General features: G+C 35.6%; 1 protein-coding gene across 5 annotated transcripts in view; it reads right to left on the bottom strand.

Annotated features, from left to right (window-relative positions):
- CPEB4 (cytoplasmic polyadenylation element binding protein 4) overlaps window positions 1-14,393 on the bottom strand; it is a 66,360-nt gene that overhangs the window by 26,805 nt on the left and 25,162 nt on the right. For 2 of the 5 annotated variants that reach the window (XM_058282354.2, XM_058282357.2), the window contains exons 3-4: window positions 2,007-2,048; window positions 1,002-1,052 (exon numbers count right to left, since the gene is read on the bottom strand). The exons of 1 other annotated variant lie outside the window; for it this stretch is intronic. In XM_058282354.2, the coding sequence (XP_058138337.1) occupies window positions 1,002-1,052; window positions 2,007-2,048 (93 nt within the window). The remainder of the gene's footprint in view (window positions 1-1,001; window positions 1,053-2,006; window positions 2,049-14,393) is intronic. 2 more of the 5 variants (XM_058282358.2, XM_058282360.2) reach the window with 1 other exon arrangement.

Below are 14,393 nucleotides of genomic sequence, written 5' to 3'. Positions count from 1 at the left end.
TCTTTTAACTTGTCCTGGCTCAACAATTCTATATTCTACAGCACACTGCTTTTAAATAATACCCAAAAGGAGATCTGGTCATAAAAATAATTTTAAATTCCCCATTTACAATATAGCATAGAGAAAGTGTAGAAGCTTTTTAAAATTTTTGTTTTTGCAATGAAGAGAATATATTTATTTAGTTAAGAATACTTCTTAGAGGTGGTAGGAGTTAAAATGAGTGTTGACAAATGGAAGGCATTATCAATACACTGAAATGTGAAATACACATTCAACAATAAATGCATAGAAAAGTCAACAAGACCTCTGTGTTCCATCCAATTATTTTAGACTATGGTACTAAAAACTGGCACTTTTAATTCAGTTCCCTGCCCCCCCCCCCCCACCACCCACCACCTTTCCCTGTGAAATTAAGCTTGGTTCAGCATATATATATAAAAAGAGAGTTCAACAGCACCTTAGTTAATATTTAGAACGGGTAGGAGAATTTACCAAAGGTACTGTAATAGCCACTAAAAGTTCATTTTTCTTGTTCTCCTGAGACAGCAAACAAATAGTGAATGACCTTGTCCTTTACAATGTCAAGCACTGTGGTCTCAGGCTGTTTTTTTCTGGTTTTAGATCTCTGATTACTCTCCCTTTCTCCAGGAACATTTTTCTAACTACATGGAAATGTTTTTTATATTGACATTTCAAAGGTCACTCATTCAACAGAAGCTAATGTTAGATAAAGCCATTCATTACAGGATTCTCATTTATTCCCATTGTCACCAACTTTAGGACAGAGAATCAGTTGGCTCTCATTTTAAAAAAGTTTCTGCCACAATTTGGAGGAAAAAAATTATTCTTAAAATAGCTGATAGATTAATAACTTGCAGTTATTACAGAACAAACTAATGTCATTTGTCAATCTGTCAAAGTGCAGCAACTGTATTTTCTCATCTAGTACTGGCTTTTTTCAGTTTTGTGAACTTCACTAGGGTAAATCAATTATCACTTACCATTAATAAGCAGAGAGCTATCGGATCCTGGATATGAATAATTTACACGACCTGAAGGTAAAAGAAGGCCGTTACTAAATTTATTTTCTTCATAGACAGCTTAAATGTATTCAATAACAGAGCTGAATTGATCGTTTCAATAGGAAGGAGTTTTAAAAGCTATGAGACAAAAATTTGCTGTGCTAATGAATACGAAGTCAGTGGACATATCAATCAACATAACATGTTTGCAAATATTCAAAGAGGGAATGTTTGAAGGTGGGAAAATAAAATAACCCTCGTATTTAACTATTAGGTCATTCTAATTTCCAAATCCCCATCCAAAGTAATTTCCTCAAACCATTATGCTCTAATACCAATTCATAATCTAATACCAACATTTTGTGCCTCATAAAATGTGATTTTTTTAAATTTGTGTAGGTTTTTTTGTTGCTTTTTCAAAGTATATAATTAGCAATAACATTTTTCTATATGACTTATAACAAAAGTACCAGGCTTATGCCTATATGTACAGACAAACTGGTGGGTTTAAAATTCACAGTTTGGGCAATAAGAACAGAAGATAAAGAAAAACATTTCATTGTACTTATACATGACAAATTATAGCAAAGCACTTAGCACAGTGCTCAAAGCACAGTAGGCACTCAATAAGTGCTGGGTGAGTAGTGTCCTTCAAATTTTGAAGTGGTTCAAACTTTAATTGTACCCAGGATGGCCATCAAAACAGAATTATGAAGGTACTAAAATTTTTGAAGGATGAGCCATCTTCCAAATTGGTAGTCACAAATAAAGGGGAAGTAGTACTGGGATTTCTCAATTTTTAAGGCATTAACTTAATGGAATTATATTTCTGTTTTGGAAGAGTTTCTACATGTAAGTTGAGGTATCTATACCACAAATCCTTACTGAGTGCGTACCATGTACCTAGTTCTATGCTATAAGCTATAAAAATCATTATAGCAATATTTTAAGTCTCCATACCCCCACATGTCCATCTGCACCCACCTTCATAAGAGTGGTGGAAAACCCTCAACAAGTCTTGCTCATCTAGGGAATGGATAGAGGAACTTGATTATTAATTATCTACTATAGTCCATCATTCTATAAATCAGGAGTAGTGTGAGAATTTAAAACGGACTCAGAATTACAAACATTCCATTGGGAAACAACAGTCTAAACTACAAACCCACAGAACCATGTGCAGACTCTCAAAGGCTGTGGAAAAGTATATAAAAGCAGAGTTCTCCAAAGCCTTGAGGCTTGGGAAAGCCTTCCATGCTGTTAGGAAGACTCTACCTCATTCCAGTGAACGCTATAGAGATTATATGTGGTCCAATCAATTCAACAGCCACAGATTTACAACTCTTTAGAGAGGAACTTTAAGCCTCTGGGGATTATTCTTGAACATCCCAAAATCCTGCCTCTTTGAAATATGCTCCACAAAAATGAACTCATACCACAGAAAGAAAACTGTTCTCTGCTACCAGCAGCTTTAATTAATCCATATCCAAAATTGGAGTCTAATATGAAACAAAATCTGATATTAAAATTTTCCTACTTTTTAAAACCAAATACAAGGATTTTTTTCTTCTAATTCAGTTGTTCATTGTTCTACTTGAAATTTCAGCTTCTTCCTGTCTAGAAGTGAGGATAGGATTGGAGATGGGGGAGAAGGAAGTAAAAAATTAATTTGTGATAGTTCAATTTCTTCCTAAAAATTACTTTCCTTCTTTAACACTATTGTACATAGTCAAGTATCCAAATCTAGTGAATCCATGTGAACTACTTTAAGACTGGATCTTGTGACCTAACACAAGTATATTTTTAAAAAAGGATAGACCTGAGAGGCTAGGAACAAGAACATGACCTTAATTGTCAAAAACTTGGGATGGGAGAATTCTATTCTGAATTCCAACTTAAAAAGTAGCAGATGATTTTCTGTAATGAAACTTGTGTATCAATTTTAAACCCTCTAGTTAAATGAACTTACAGAGCTAATATACATACTATTTTTATTTATAACAAATCATTTTTTAAAAATGATGGTCAACACAGAAAAACAAAAATGTTTAATGACATCAATTGAAGTTAAAGATTAAGAGGAAACTTTTATCATTTCTAAGAATATATTCTAAAATTTTTTAATGCTCACATCCTAAGGGCTTGAAATCATTGCTGTTCCATATGACAGGGTAATGTATTTGATACGAAGGAAGGATAATTAAAGAAAAGACGAATTACCAAACTGGCTAGCCCAGTTTAACAAATGAAGTTACACCTTATCAGAAACTCACCTTTTAGATGGCTTTTAAGGAGAGAGAGAGATAAGAATATTTAACTTGACAGGCACAAAAATGCCCCTTAACTCAGTTCTTGCCTCAATGCAATCCTCCTGAAGAGATCCCCTTACTTCACTTGCAAGGTAGGTGACCTTTGGCATTTTCTGTACTTAAATTTCTGAATACAGCAATTCTACCCCTCAGCTAAGATATAATTCAGCATTGAAAAATCATTGGCAAAGTTCATAGGCTAACTCTGTGAAAATGACACTTGTTTTTAATTTTTTGCCCTGGTTTTCTGATTTGACTGGCATCAAGTTTGGTGCCTGAGCAGCAAAAACACCTGTGACATTTTGTTAAAAAATCAGTATTGATTTCTATTTCAATTTTAAAACATAAGGAATGACATTTTAAAACTTTTTTAACTTTCATAATGCTTTCCCAACCTGTCAACCCCTCTGTAAATTCTCTCCACAGCTAAAATATCTAAAAAGTCATCGATTCATGACATCTATTATGGGATAACACGTATCACTTCTTTTTGGGAAATCTTCTGAAAGCTCTCAGTATCAATGCCATGGAACCTTAAATTCTTCTCTGAATTTTTTTTCATTCTCTATTATTTCTCTCGTTTCTGCTCACATATCTTCTCTGCTCTATGGATGGCATTTTATACCAACATTTTGGCATTTTCTGGTCCATAGAAGATCCCCTCCCACTTCTGAAGCAGTGGCTTTCATTTCACGTTCCATGAAAATTCCAATGAAGGGAATTTTTCAAAGCTGGTGTTCAAGTTTGCTCTTTTCCAAGACATCTTTTCCCAAAAGAAAAATCTTTTTAAAGAGTAACTCACAAAATTTCATTTCTAGCTATCTGGAGCAATAGCTAACCTTCTTACATAATCATTTCAGCTACTGGCTTTCTTATCTCTTTTTAATAATGCCCCCTTTAGGAGCTAGAGCTTTTTTACCTAGGCATCTTGAGTTTCCCCTTTGGGCACCAGGTGAGCATTCAAACAATTTCATTCCACTAAACTTAAAACACCAGCATTTTACAAATGAATAAAGTGTAATGAAATAAAAATAAGTGAGCTATCTGAATACGAATATATCTCAATCAGTGCTTGAGATTTTTATTTGTTTGGTTTGGGGTTTTTTGATAACTCATCTATTTGTAAACATAACCCAAGTTTTGGCACACCTAGAATCAAATTCCTCAAGGGAAAAGGAGTGCATTAGGATTTCAGGCAAGTGACCCTGTTCTGTGGGTAAAATTTAATCTTTGAAGGTCCTCGGTATTGATTATGTTATAAATATAAAGAAATACTGCCTAATCAGCAGTCCTAATCTTAAGGGATGTTATGACAAGGAAAGTAACAGTCTCTGGAGGCCAGCTGTGGCAACTGGAGCCAGAAGCCTGGCATACATCATGCAGAAGCAGCATAGGTTATATTTGGTGACATGACTCAATCTAGCCAAATATAGGCAACTGATACATACAATGTGACTCTGGGGAACTGGACTACCAAATTCTACAGCCTAGAAAAGATACAGACTCCAACTAGGAAATTCTGTGCTAGGTGTTTGTGAATTGAAGAGAATTTTTATTTATTAACCAGACTGACTGAGAATTGAGGATGGGAGGAGGTGCTCAAAAAAACAGTATGCATTATAATATTCCTTTAAGATCCTAACTAAAGGAACCTGATCAAAGAGATGAAAGGAGAGAAGACCAGAAGAAAATAGTCTAATATATTAGCCATATATTTACTCATAATTAGATAAAATTAAAATTATTGTCTAAAATGCCACCTATATCTTATAGCTGCTGCTGATTCAGTTGGAAATGATACAATAAATGCTGCCATTTCAAATACAGAACACTGAAAATTATCAAATGTTCTACAATGCTATTAGATTTCATGCCATGACTCCTCTTTTTCAATCATGCCAGCATTCTTGGTGACACGGTATAGGCCAAGGAATGATAATAGGGGATAACTCTGTAGGGTTGTCCAAAATGCAGCCATGCAGTCCTATAAGTAACAAGTAGCATAAAAATCTAAGTTAAATTTTATTTGATCACCTCCCAACATAAAAACTTCGATATTCCCCAAAAGAGGAGGTGGTACTTTTCAATGAACACTTTTAAAAGTTTCTTGCCTGGGAAGGATGAGTACGGGTTCAGGCCCATTTCTAATGTAAGTCAAATATTTATACACACACTCAAACACAAGTATACATACACACATATATCTGTGGTGGTTGTTTACCTGGGGGTGCTCCTCCTACCTCTGCCCCTGGTAGTTTAGTTCATTTCTAAGTAAATCAAAACCAAACTGTCATAAATTTCTTTTTTTGAAAAGAGGTGTTCCTCCAGCCTCTCCATCTGCTCTTTCTATCAACACTGCCTGAGAATTGCAATCATACAGTGCTGCAGGAACCTGGACAATGTTTAAGTAGGCTCCAGAAAGGAATAATAAATTCAGTTTTTGAATATCAACTTTATACTTATAAAAATGCAGAACACATATAAATATGAACTAATAAAAGTTTGTTTAACACGTTCTACTATTTAGTGACATAAAGAGAATTGTTTTTAAATATTTATTCTATGGACCTAAAAATAACTCCCCAAATCGAAATCAAAATCCGTCACTCTATTTTACCCCCCATCCTCTCTCTGACACAACCAACTTCCAGTAAAAACATTTCCCTACAAAATCTTGGAGGAGTAACTGTTATCAACCAAACTATCTTGCCTGCCTCCCAAAGAGCCATTTAAATTCATTAAACTCATAGGGAGATACACATGGTAGTTTAGGCTAAGCAAAACTCCTCTCTGGGACAGATTTGGCCTTCAGCTGAAAAGCCAGAGCTTGCAAAAATCCTTGCTCTTGCCATCTCTCCACACTGCCATTTCCCTTCTCCTATTAGGCCCTCCATCCTTTCAAAACTGCTGGTCCCATAACTTCCTTTTATTTTTGGGTTACTCCCTCTGGAATACTTTCTACTCTCTTTGGCCCCAATGTCTACTGCTTAGAACTCCACCCTTTTGCCCAAGTTCATTCCCTCTTAGACATCACAAATCCCATGAGTAGTCTTCCCTGATGCAGTCTAGTTCAGATAACTCTATGTGCTCCAAATAGCACCCATGGCACACATTACATCATATTTAAATTGCCTATTCTAAGCTATCTCTTCATCTAGGGCAACAAGCTCTTGAGGACAGATTTGGGGTCTTGCATCTCAGAACTTAGAGCAGAAAAAGGTGCTCAATAAATAGATGTTAAATGTATGAATGAAGCAAAGTCAGCAATTGGTAGCTTCTCTAGGGTGAAAGATGCCATCCTAAATAGGGCAAGGAGTCAGTCCAATCCCAACTGTGACAGTGGCAGTTTGAGATCATTTATGAATTCCAAAAATAGAAAGATTATACTTGTAAACTAATCTATTCCTCTGGATATGATACCCTTTGGCTATATTAGATTCACCTGAGATTTCTTTGATTAAATTACCTGTTAAGAACAGGGTTTTGATTCAGTAAGGTGTGACTCAGGTTGAGTCTCCATCCAGCTGGTGGACCTATATAAATAGACACTCAAGAAGACACACTAGAAGGAGAGAAGGAACTCTGTCATATTTGATCCTGAAGTCCCAGGGAGAGATGAGCCATTCTCCTGATAGTTTTCTGCTGAAGAAAACAGAGCAGCTGAGCAGCTGAGAAGGCCCAGAAAGAAATGAGCCCTATGCCAGAGACTAATATAAGCAGCCCTGAGAGACAAGGCAGAGTCATTCGCCATCTGGCTTCAACATGTGGCAACTGACATGCTGAGGAAAGTATATGTTTCCTCATAAGTATATGGTATGTACTTTCTATGGCCTTAGGACTGTTAAGCTTTTACCCCAAATAAATACCTTTATATAGCCAACAGATTTCTGGTACTTTGTATCAGCATCCCTTTGGCAAACTAATACAGTGACCTAGGTCAAATGACTTAGCTTTCCTGAACCAGCATAAACCAGAGATGTTTCTATTTACTTCATAGGGCTGTTGTGAGAAATTCATCAGATAATATTTGCAGAATGCCCAGAAAAGTCCCCCAGTACGCAGGAGAAGCTCAATTAATATTAACTATTGTTTCCTCCTCTTCCCTCCCCAAAGATAACCAACAATTTTCCAATCTGATAAAAAAGAAAGGGAATGGCAATCTGTGGGATTTTTTCAGCATCAGAGAAATGAGTTTACTAATAGCCTTGATCACAAACAGAGATAGAATTCTCCTCTGGGGGAGAGAAAAGAAAAGTCTAACTTCTTACTTTTATAATAGCCAAACTGACAAAGTTCCAGAAGGATTTTAAGAAATGAAAACTTTGGAAAATTCAACCTAAAAACTGTTCTTTTACTAAAACGAGGGAGCATCCTCCTTTTGTACCAAAACCCAAATTTAAGTTTTTAATTGTCATAATAGTTAGAAAAAAAAACAAAACTGTAATGGTGGCAAAAGAAAGTAACATTTATCTACAAGATAAATAAGTAGATGGGATAGGTTTCTATAGAGTGAAAACAGTTCAATATAATGAAAGGATCACTTTGACTACATAAGTCAGGTCAGGTACAAAGTTGCAAGATCTAAAAGCATCTAAGAATTGCAGGCAGATGGGAATGTCTAGAGAAAATCTAGCAAGGAACTGACCCAATTAAGGAATTCAAAAGATTTCCTACTGCCAGTAAACCTAACAACAAACCAGCAAGCAGGAAGGCTATTTTTATCCTAGCCAGAAGCCTCTGACTCTAGATGCTACATTTAGAGGACAGAGCAACAAGATAACTTGCCTTAAGAAGATGTTATGATACCAGTGATGAATGGCAATTTTTGAGCTTCAAAAAATTATGCATAGTTTTTGTCCAAACTAAACCAGCTAAGGCCAGTTAACAACAACAACAACAAAAGAAAAAGTGGGTAATATCATGGAAAGAAAAATGGAAAAACAGACACATGGGTGGAAAAAATGCTTTAAGTAATCCAGAAAAAAAAGGAAGCCAAGGTAGTAAATTGAAATTCTCCTACCTTGCAAAAAGGTTGATTAAAAGAAGCACGCATTATAAGAGGCACCTTAAAAAAAAAAAAAAAAAAAACAGTGAAAAAATATAAAGAATTATGAAACTGACACCAAGGTAAAAATGACTTTGGAAATGTTTTCTGCTTGCTCTTTCCTCCTGGGTTTAGTGTCATTAATGCTGATGCCAAAATAACTAAGGTTTTAGAAGAATTAAAAAATGAAAACAGGTGAAAATGTTTTGCAAATGGTCTATAAATATGTTACTTGTAAAAGCAAAAGAAATGGACAAAATTTTTTCAAAATGATTTTGAGAAATGGCTCTCTACGCTAACACGAACATAAAACATCAAGACAACTTACCAAATCTCTAGGAACCATAAGCTAAGTTGCTTGTAAATGACAGAACTTTACAGATAAAGATCTCAGATTTATACATATCCTAAAAAAGAATAATAATTAGACTTTTTATTGATTGACCCTAGAAACTAAAAAGAATTGAGAGTGATTTCCTTATTTATAACCATTATTTTAAAAAATTAAACATTACTCCCTACACTGATAAAAAGCTATCCTTAAAACTGGTAACTGAAGTTCAACCCTAAAAAACAATCAGCAAATTCACTAGTTGACTTTCTGCATACTTATCTGTCATCAACTCTAATTACTTAATATAAATTCTTATGATTTTACTGGAGCTTAATGAAGAATGTGCTTGAATTTCATACCTGACCAAAGAATTTCATCTTTTGTATTTTTCAGAAGGCCTAACCCAACTATGTTCATCACGGATACTTAAAGCGCTGGGCCTTCCTGTTTATTAGTCTTTCAAAACTAATAATAAAAATAAACAGGCTGCTCAAAAATATCTAATTATTTGGAGGATAAACTGCATGAGACCAGGAGTATTTGTTTTTCTCCTGATTTATTCCAAGGGCCTAAAATAGTACTGTCACATAGTAGATGCTAAATATAAATCCGTTGTATGAATGGCCTCAGGCAACTTTAGAATTTACACATATATCTAAACTGGTTCTTAAAGTGGAGTGAAGATGGGAGTGGGGAGAGAGAACTGTATATGTGAATCACTTGGGGAATGCACGCGCTTAAATCCCATGACAAATCTGATGAATCAGGGTCAGGGAAGAGAATAAACCAGCTTAGAAAAGTTCCCTCAGTGATTCTGTTTTGACCTCCACCCAAAAAGAGGAACTCTTAATAGGAAACCAGCAGGTATGAGATCTGAGTCTTTTACAGATGATTACAATAATAAAATATATTATATATTATATACCCAGTGTCCCGAACAGAAATTAAGAAATTTTAACCCTTACCCTCTATCTATAGCACACTAAGTAAGACAAAAAGGTTCAAGTTTTTTATGTTTATTTCCCCCTTAAAGGCTACGTAATAAATATCTACTCTAAAAATGAGGAGCCAGAGGCAATGTGTTCCTGCCTTGATCCTCTAGATACCAGTTAATTGACTGACTTTACAGAAGCTGTGGTATCTCTCTGAACTTCAGTTTCTTCAACTGTAAAACGGAGATCACAAAATCCACATAAAAAAGTTACAATAAGGATTTAAGTTAGAGATAATTCTCGGAAGGGGTATAGAACAAAAATTAGAGAAATGATCTCAGATGTAAGTGCCCTTTGACCTGGTAGTTAACATTGCGTTCTACACAGAATGTATCTAGGTTTGACTCAAACAGGAAAAATTGCAGTTCAGCATCAAATGAGCCCTGCGATCTACTACTACCTGGTACATGGAACATGCACAAATGTTAGTAGGAGTAGAGTATAAACAGAAGTTTTAAAGTCTAAAAACATAAGCTAATTCCAAATCCTTGTGGTTTACAGAAGGCTCTAATAGTAACAGTCCTCTCCTCCTAACAAGTGCTGCCCTGTTCCACAGCTCCAGGGTATACCTTTTGTCACCTGGCTCCCCCACCCTGGTGCTGAGCAAGGTGGAACCTTAATAGCCCACACTCCTAGCCCTGCCTCAGAGGGCAAAGCAATGGTTTTAGGTGTCAGAGATGAAGTTCCAAAACAATGTTTGGTGGCGATGGCAATCTAGGATAAGGGATAGTAAGCGTCCTGCCCCCACTTCCCTCTGACCATTTCCTCTAGTAAATTATTTTTCACTATATATTATACACTTTCTGGTAATGCTAGCGTTTCTAAATGGCAAAAGCTCAAAGCAAAACAATTAGAGAAGTTTTACAGCTTTTTATAACTATTAAGACATACTTTTGGTCAAAATATTTCATAAAGCCTCCCCTCCATGATAAGAACTGTGCCCCCTGACTCCTACCCCAGTGAATATTATAAGTAAAACAAAAAAAAATTAATAACAAAGGCTACTATGAATTCAGTGACACCTTTAAAAGTATTTTAAGTGCAATTACATCAACATTCACAGGCATTGGGAAGATAATCTTGCATAGAAAAGTGGCATTTCTATAATTTAACTGGTATGTTGGTCACTCATGGGTTCAAAGACCCCATCAAGTAATTTCCAAGGCTGAAGAGGCCCATGGTCCACAGCTTAAGAACAGAAACATTTCACATGGCCTTGCTTAAACAGCTGCATAATATTCCTTGGCCAACCTCAAAAAGAAAACTCTTGTAATCTAGAAGAAAAGTCTTCACTTAACCAAATTTGGTTGATCCCTTCTAGAGCTACACAATCCTGCCACACCCAGACTTCAATGACAATCATGGAACTATTTTCAGTCATTAAACCACAAAAACTGTAGATGGCAATTTAAAGATCACGTTTGTTACAGTTGAGGAAACAAAGGCCTAGAGGGAAGTGACCAACCTAAGGCCATATAATTGTTAGTGACAGAACCAGGTTTGAACACAATCCTAAATGTTTCTCTCCTTTTTACTTCTTACCATTTGGCTAAGTCTGTTGTAAGCAAACAACTTCTGACTGTTTACAACAAAGAAATGGAATGGCTGATCTAAACACCTATATTTAATCAACCATACCAGACAGTTAATATTTGGAATATTATAAATTGAAGAACAATTTAAGGCCAGCAGAAGCTAGATTTTTTTTTTCACGCCCTTTATACTTCAATTAATCGTGATTACTCTTCAAAATTACAGATGTGTACTTTCTGGTTGATTTTTCAAGAACTAAAAAATGTTTCGTAATTGGCTGATTCTTCCTTATCTCTCTGAATATATAGCAACTGGCATCAACCCAACTGGATTCCAAAAAGATCATGGAACTGCTTTCCCTTCAGAGTTCCACTAATGTTCTTAATTGACTGGTTACCAGGTAATACCAGGAATAAAACAAAGCCTTGATTTTAGAACTGAGTGCACTGGTGTGGGACTGAATTCAGAATCAGTTGATTAGAAAAAATAATGAAAGCTAGAGGCAGCCTGGCTATCTCAACTTCTGATTCCAGGGGCAGTAACTAGTTAGGAATTCTTTAAAAAGTATTCCTTTTCTGAATTTTTGCTATGAATCAACAACAAATTCACTGAGTTTTCTCTTTTCCCTCTTTAGCTTTGATAGCAAGAAGAGTAGCAACATGAGGGGGAAAAATTAAAGGAGCTATGAGTAAAGAAATGAACAAATCAGACATATACTGCTGATCCATGAAATCAACGGGATAAAATGCTCAGGTAGACATTCCATGCATATTAGGAAGTAATAATTTTGTGGTATAATTATGCAACTGTTCCCTCCTTCCTGTTGCTAAATTGCATTCAAAGAGAAACTTGGATATTTTTATGGCAGCTATGAATCAGGTGGCATGGCTTCCCCTCCCCCAAAGTCAGCAAATAACATATTCCAGGATTATATAACAGGATCAAGGAAAGCCTTAAGACCTTCAGAAACAACTCCCTATTGTCTTACTCCATCATCAAAAGGTCTTTCATTAAGTAGATAATCTCTATATAGAGCTGTCTGAAGACCTGTCAGGAAACAGGATAGCAAGTCACATCTTTAGAAATTTTTACAATAACACAGAAGGAAAAACCAGAAAAATAATAAGTAAATTTTCAAATGGTACACAATATCCTAGTAATATATTAATTTGGATGTGGAGCATAAGGAAAAATTACCTTTATAAATGTTCTAGATCCACTCTCTCTTTTTCTTATACAATTGGGAGAACTCTAATATTTATCATTGACAAGTTGTTGACGAAGTCTGAAAACTTTCCCACTTAGATGTCATTCAGATTTCATTTCTGAATGGAGAATATTATTTTTGTCTATCCTATACTTATTAAGCTGTGCACAATTCTTAACAAGAAAATGTAAAACATTAAAGAAAGGCACTTGTTGATTTGTTACCTGATTGCTGTTTTCTGATTTATCTCTAAACTTTTAACTGTCACATCTAGTTTATTCCTTTAACAATCCCTACACTGAATATGTATCCAAACAAAATTGTCATAAAGGACATTAAATAGGTGAGCTTTAATACAACTGAAAAGGAAGAAAAAAATGTTAAATGAGTTAAAAAAAAAACTTTTAAAGAAATGTTTAGCATCTTTAACCTTCTAATAACAATACAGAGCTTAGTATCACCTTCCCCCTCCCGCACCCTTTACCCTCACGTCTCACCCAGGTAAGTGCAGAGCTGCAACAACGTTTTAAGATGACTAGGCAATTTTTATGGACTCAGAATAAAATTACTCGTACTCAATGTTCAGGATTAAGATAAAGTGACTGCTTAAGTAATTACGGACCCACATCATGGAAAACTAAGACAAATCCCTCCTTTGTGACAACTGTTTATAGGCTTTTCAGCACAAATAAAACCAAGAGTCAAATATTCAATCACAAATATGTGGAAAATATAGGCAGGGGATCATTACTTTCGCCTTAACAGTGTGTGTTACGTAAATAAATAGAGCTGCTGAGGATCTGGCCAACACCAAGATGTGTTTGGTATTACCTAAATTAGTTTCAGTTTAGAGCCTAGAATAAGGAACTCTTCAATCCTATATATATATCTGTGTCCACAAACATCACATATTTTTCTCCCAAGCATTTCCCCGTCTCCTCCCCCACCTTAAAAATAAAAGAAAAAAAGCAACCAACAATACCTAATCTGAATGTAGTCACACATTTACACACTACCTACAATGTTGTGAGGAATCCCACAAATCCTGACCAAGAGTAAACCAGAAAGGAGACAGTTGTTCAAAATTAAGAATATGCCCTGCCCCGGTAATACAAAGAAATCATGCCCCACAACTTTGCTTTCCTCACAAAATTCGTTACCTCAACACAGAAGCCCTGGTCCCACCATAGGACACATCTAAGCAAAGGCAAAAGAGAGACTGTTTAGGATGTTCCATTTCAGCTGTCAAGAAAGGTAAGGCACAGAAGGAAAGGAATTGAATTTCACTCCTGAATCTCTAGATACAAAGTTAATTGTAGCAGCGTTTTAATTGTATTCTTTTCTATGTCTCTTACTTCACTGGTCATGAGACTTCTAGAAAGAAGGCAATTTTCAATCTTGAGACACCTCAGCTACTCCCCTGCTACGCAGCTCTGAATTACTTGGTATCATCCAAACCAGGCAAGAAGGAACTAGCGAGCTCAGGAAGGCTCCAACAGGGCATGCAGTGCAGCTGCCTGGCTGCCTCTGAATCCTAAAGGCTGGTCATATTAAAAGATCCAGCAATTAGCCAGAGGACACTGGAGATCACATAATAGTAACGTACTCTCTGAGAAATCTGATTATGAGTCCAAGTAAAATGAGTTGGTTTGCATTATCCATTTCTTCTTTATTGTATTTTGTATTATGCCCCATTAAATGTCTCTTAAAGGAAAATGTCCATCTAACCCTTTAAGGGGGAAGAGAGGAAGGGTTTCAGAGTAGTCCTTTCTCCAATTGCCAATGGGAAACTGATTTAAATGGAAAAAGGTTAAATGCTCTAAAAATCATTCCATACCTCTATCCCTATTAAAATACGTCATTCTAATTTTATAGCAACAGAACCTGTGAGTCCCTTTCATTTTTAAAATTTTATTTATTCCCAAGTTAATTCAAATTTATAACTGAATGAC

The sequence above is a fragment of the Dasypus novemcinctus genome, chromosome 2 (assembly GCF_030445035.2).
Source record: "Dasypus novemcinctus isolate mDasNov1 chromosome 2, mDasNov1.1.hap2, whole genome shotgun sequence".
In the NCBI taxonomy this organism is placed as follows: Eukaryota; Metazoa; Chordata; class Mammalia; order Cingulata; family Dasypodidae; genus Dasypus; species Dasypus novemcinctus.
The sequence above is the reverse complement of the archived record's forward strand: the minus strand, read 5'-3'. Positions and strand labels throughout refer to the sequence as shown.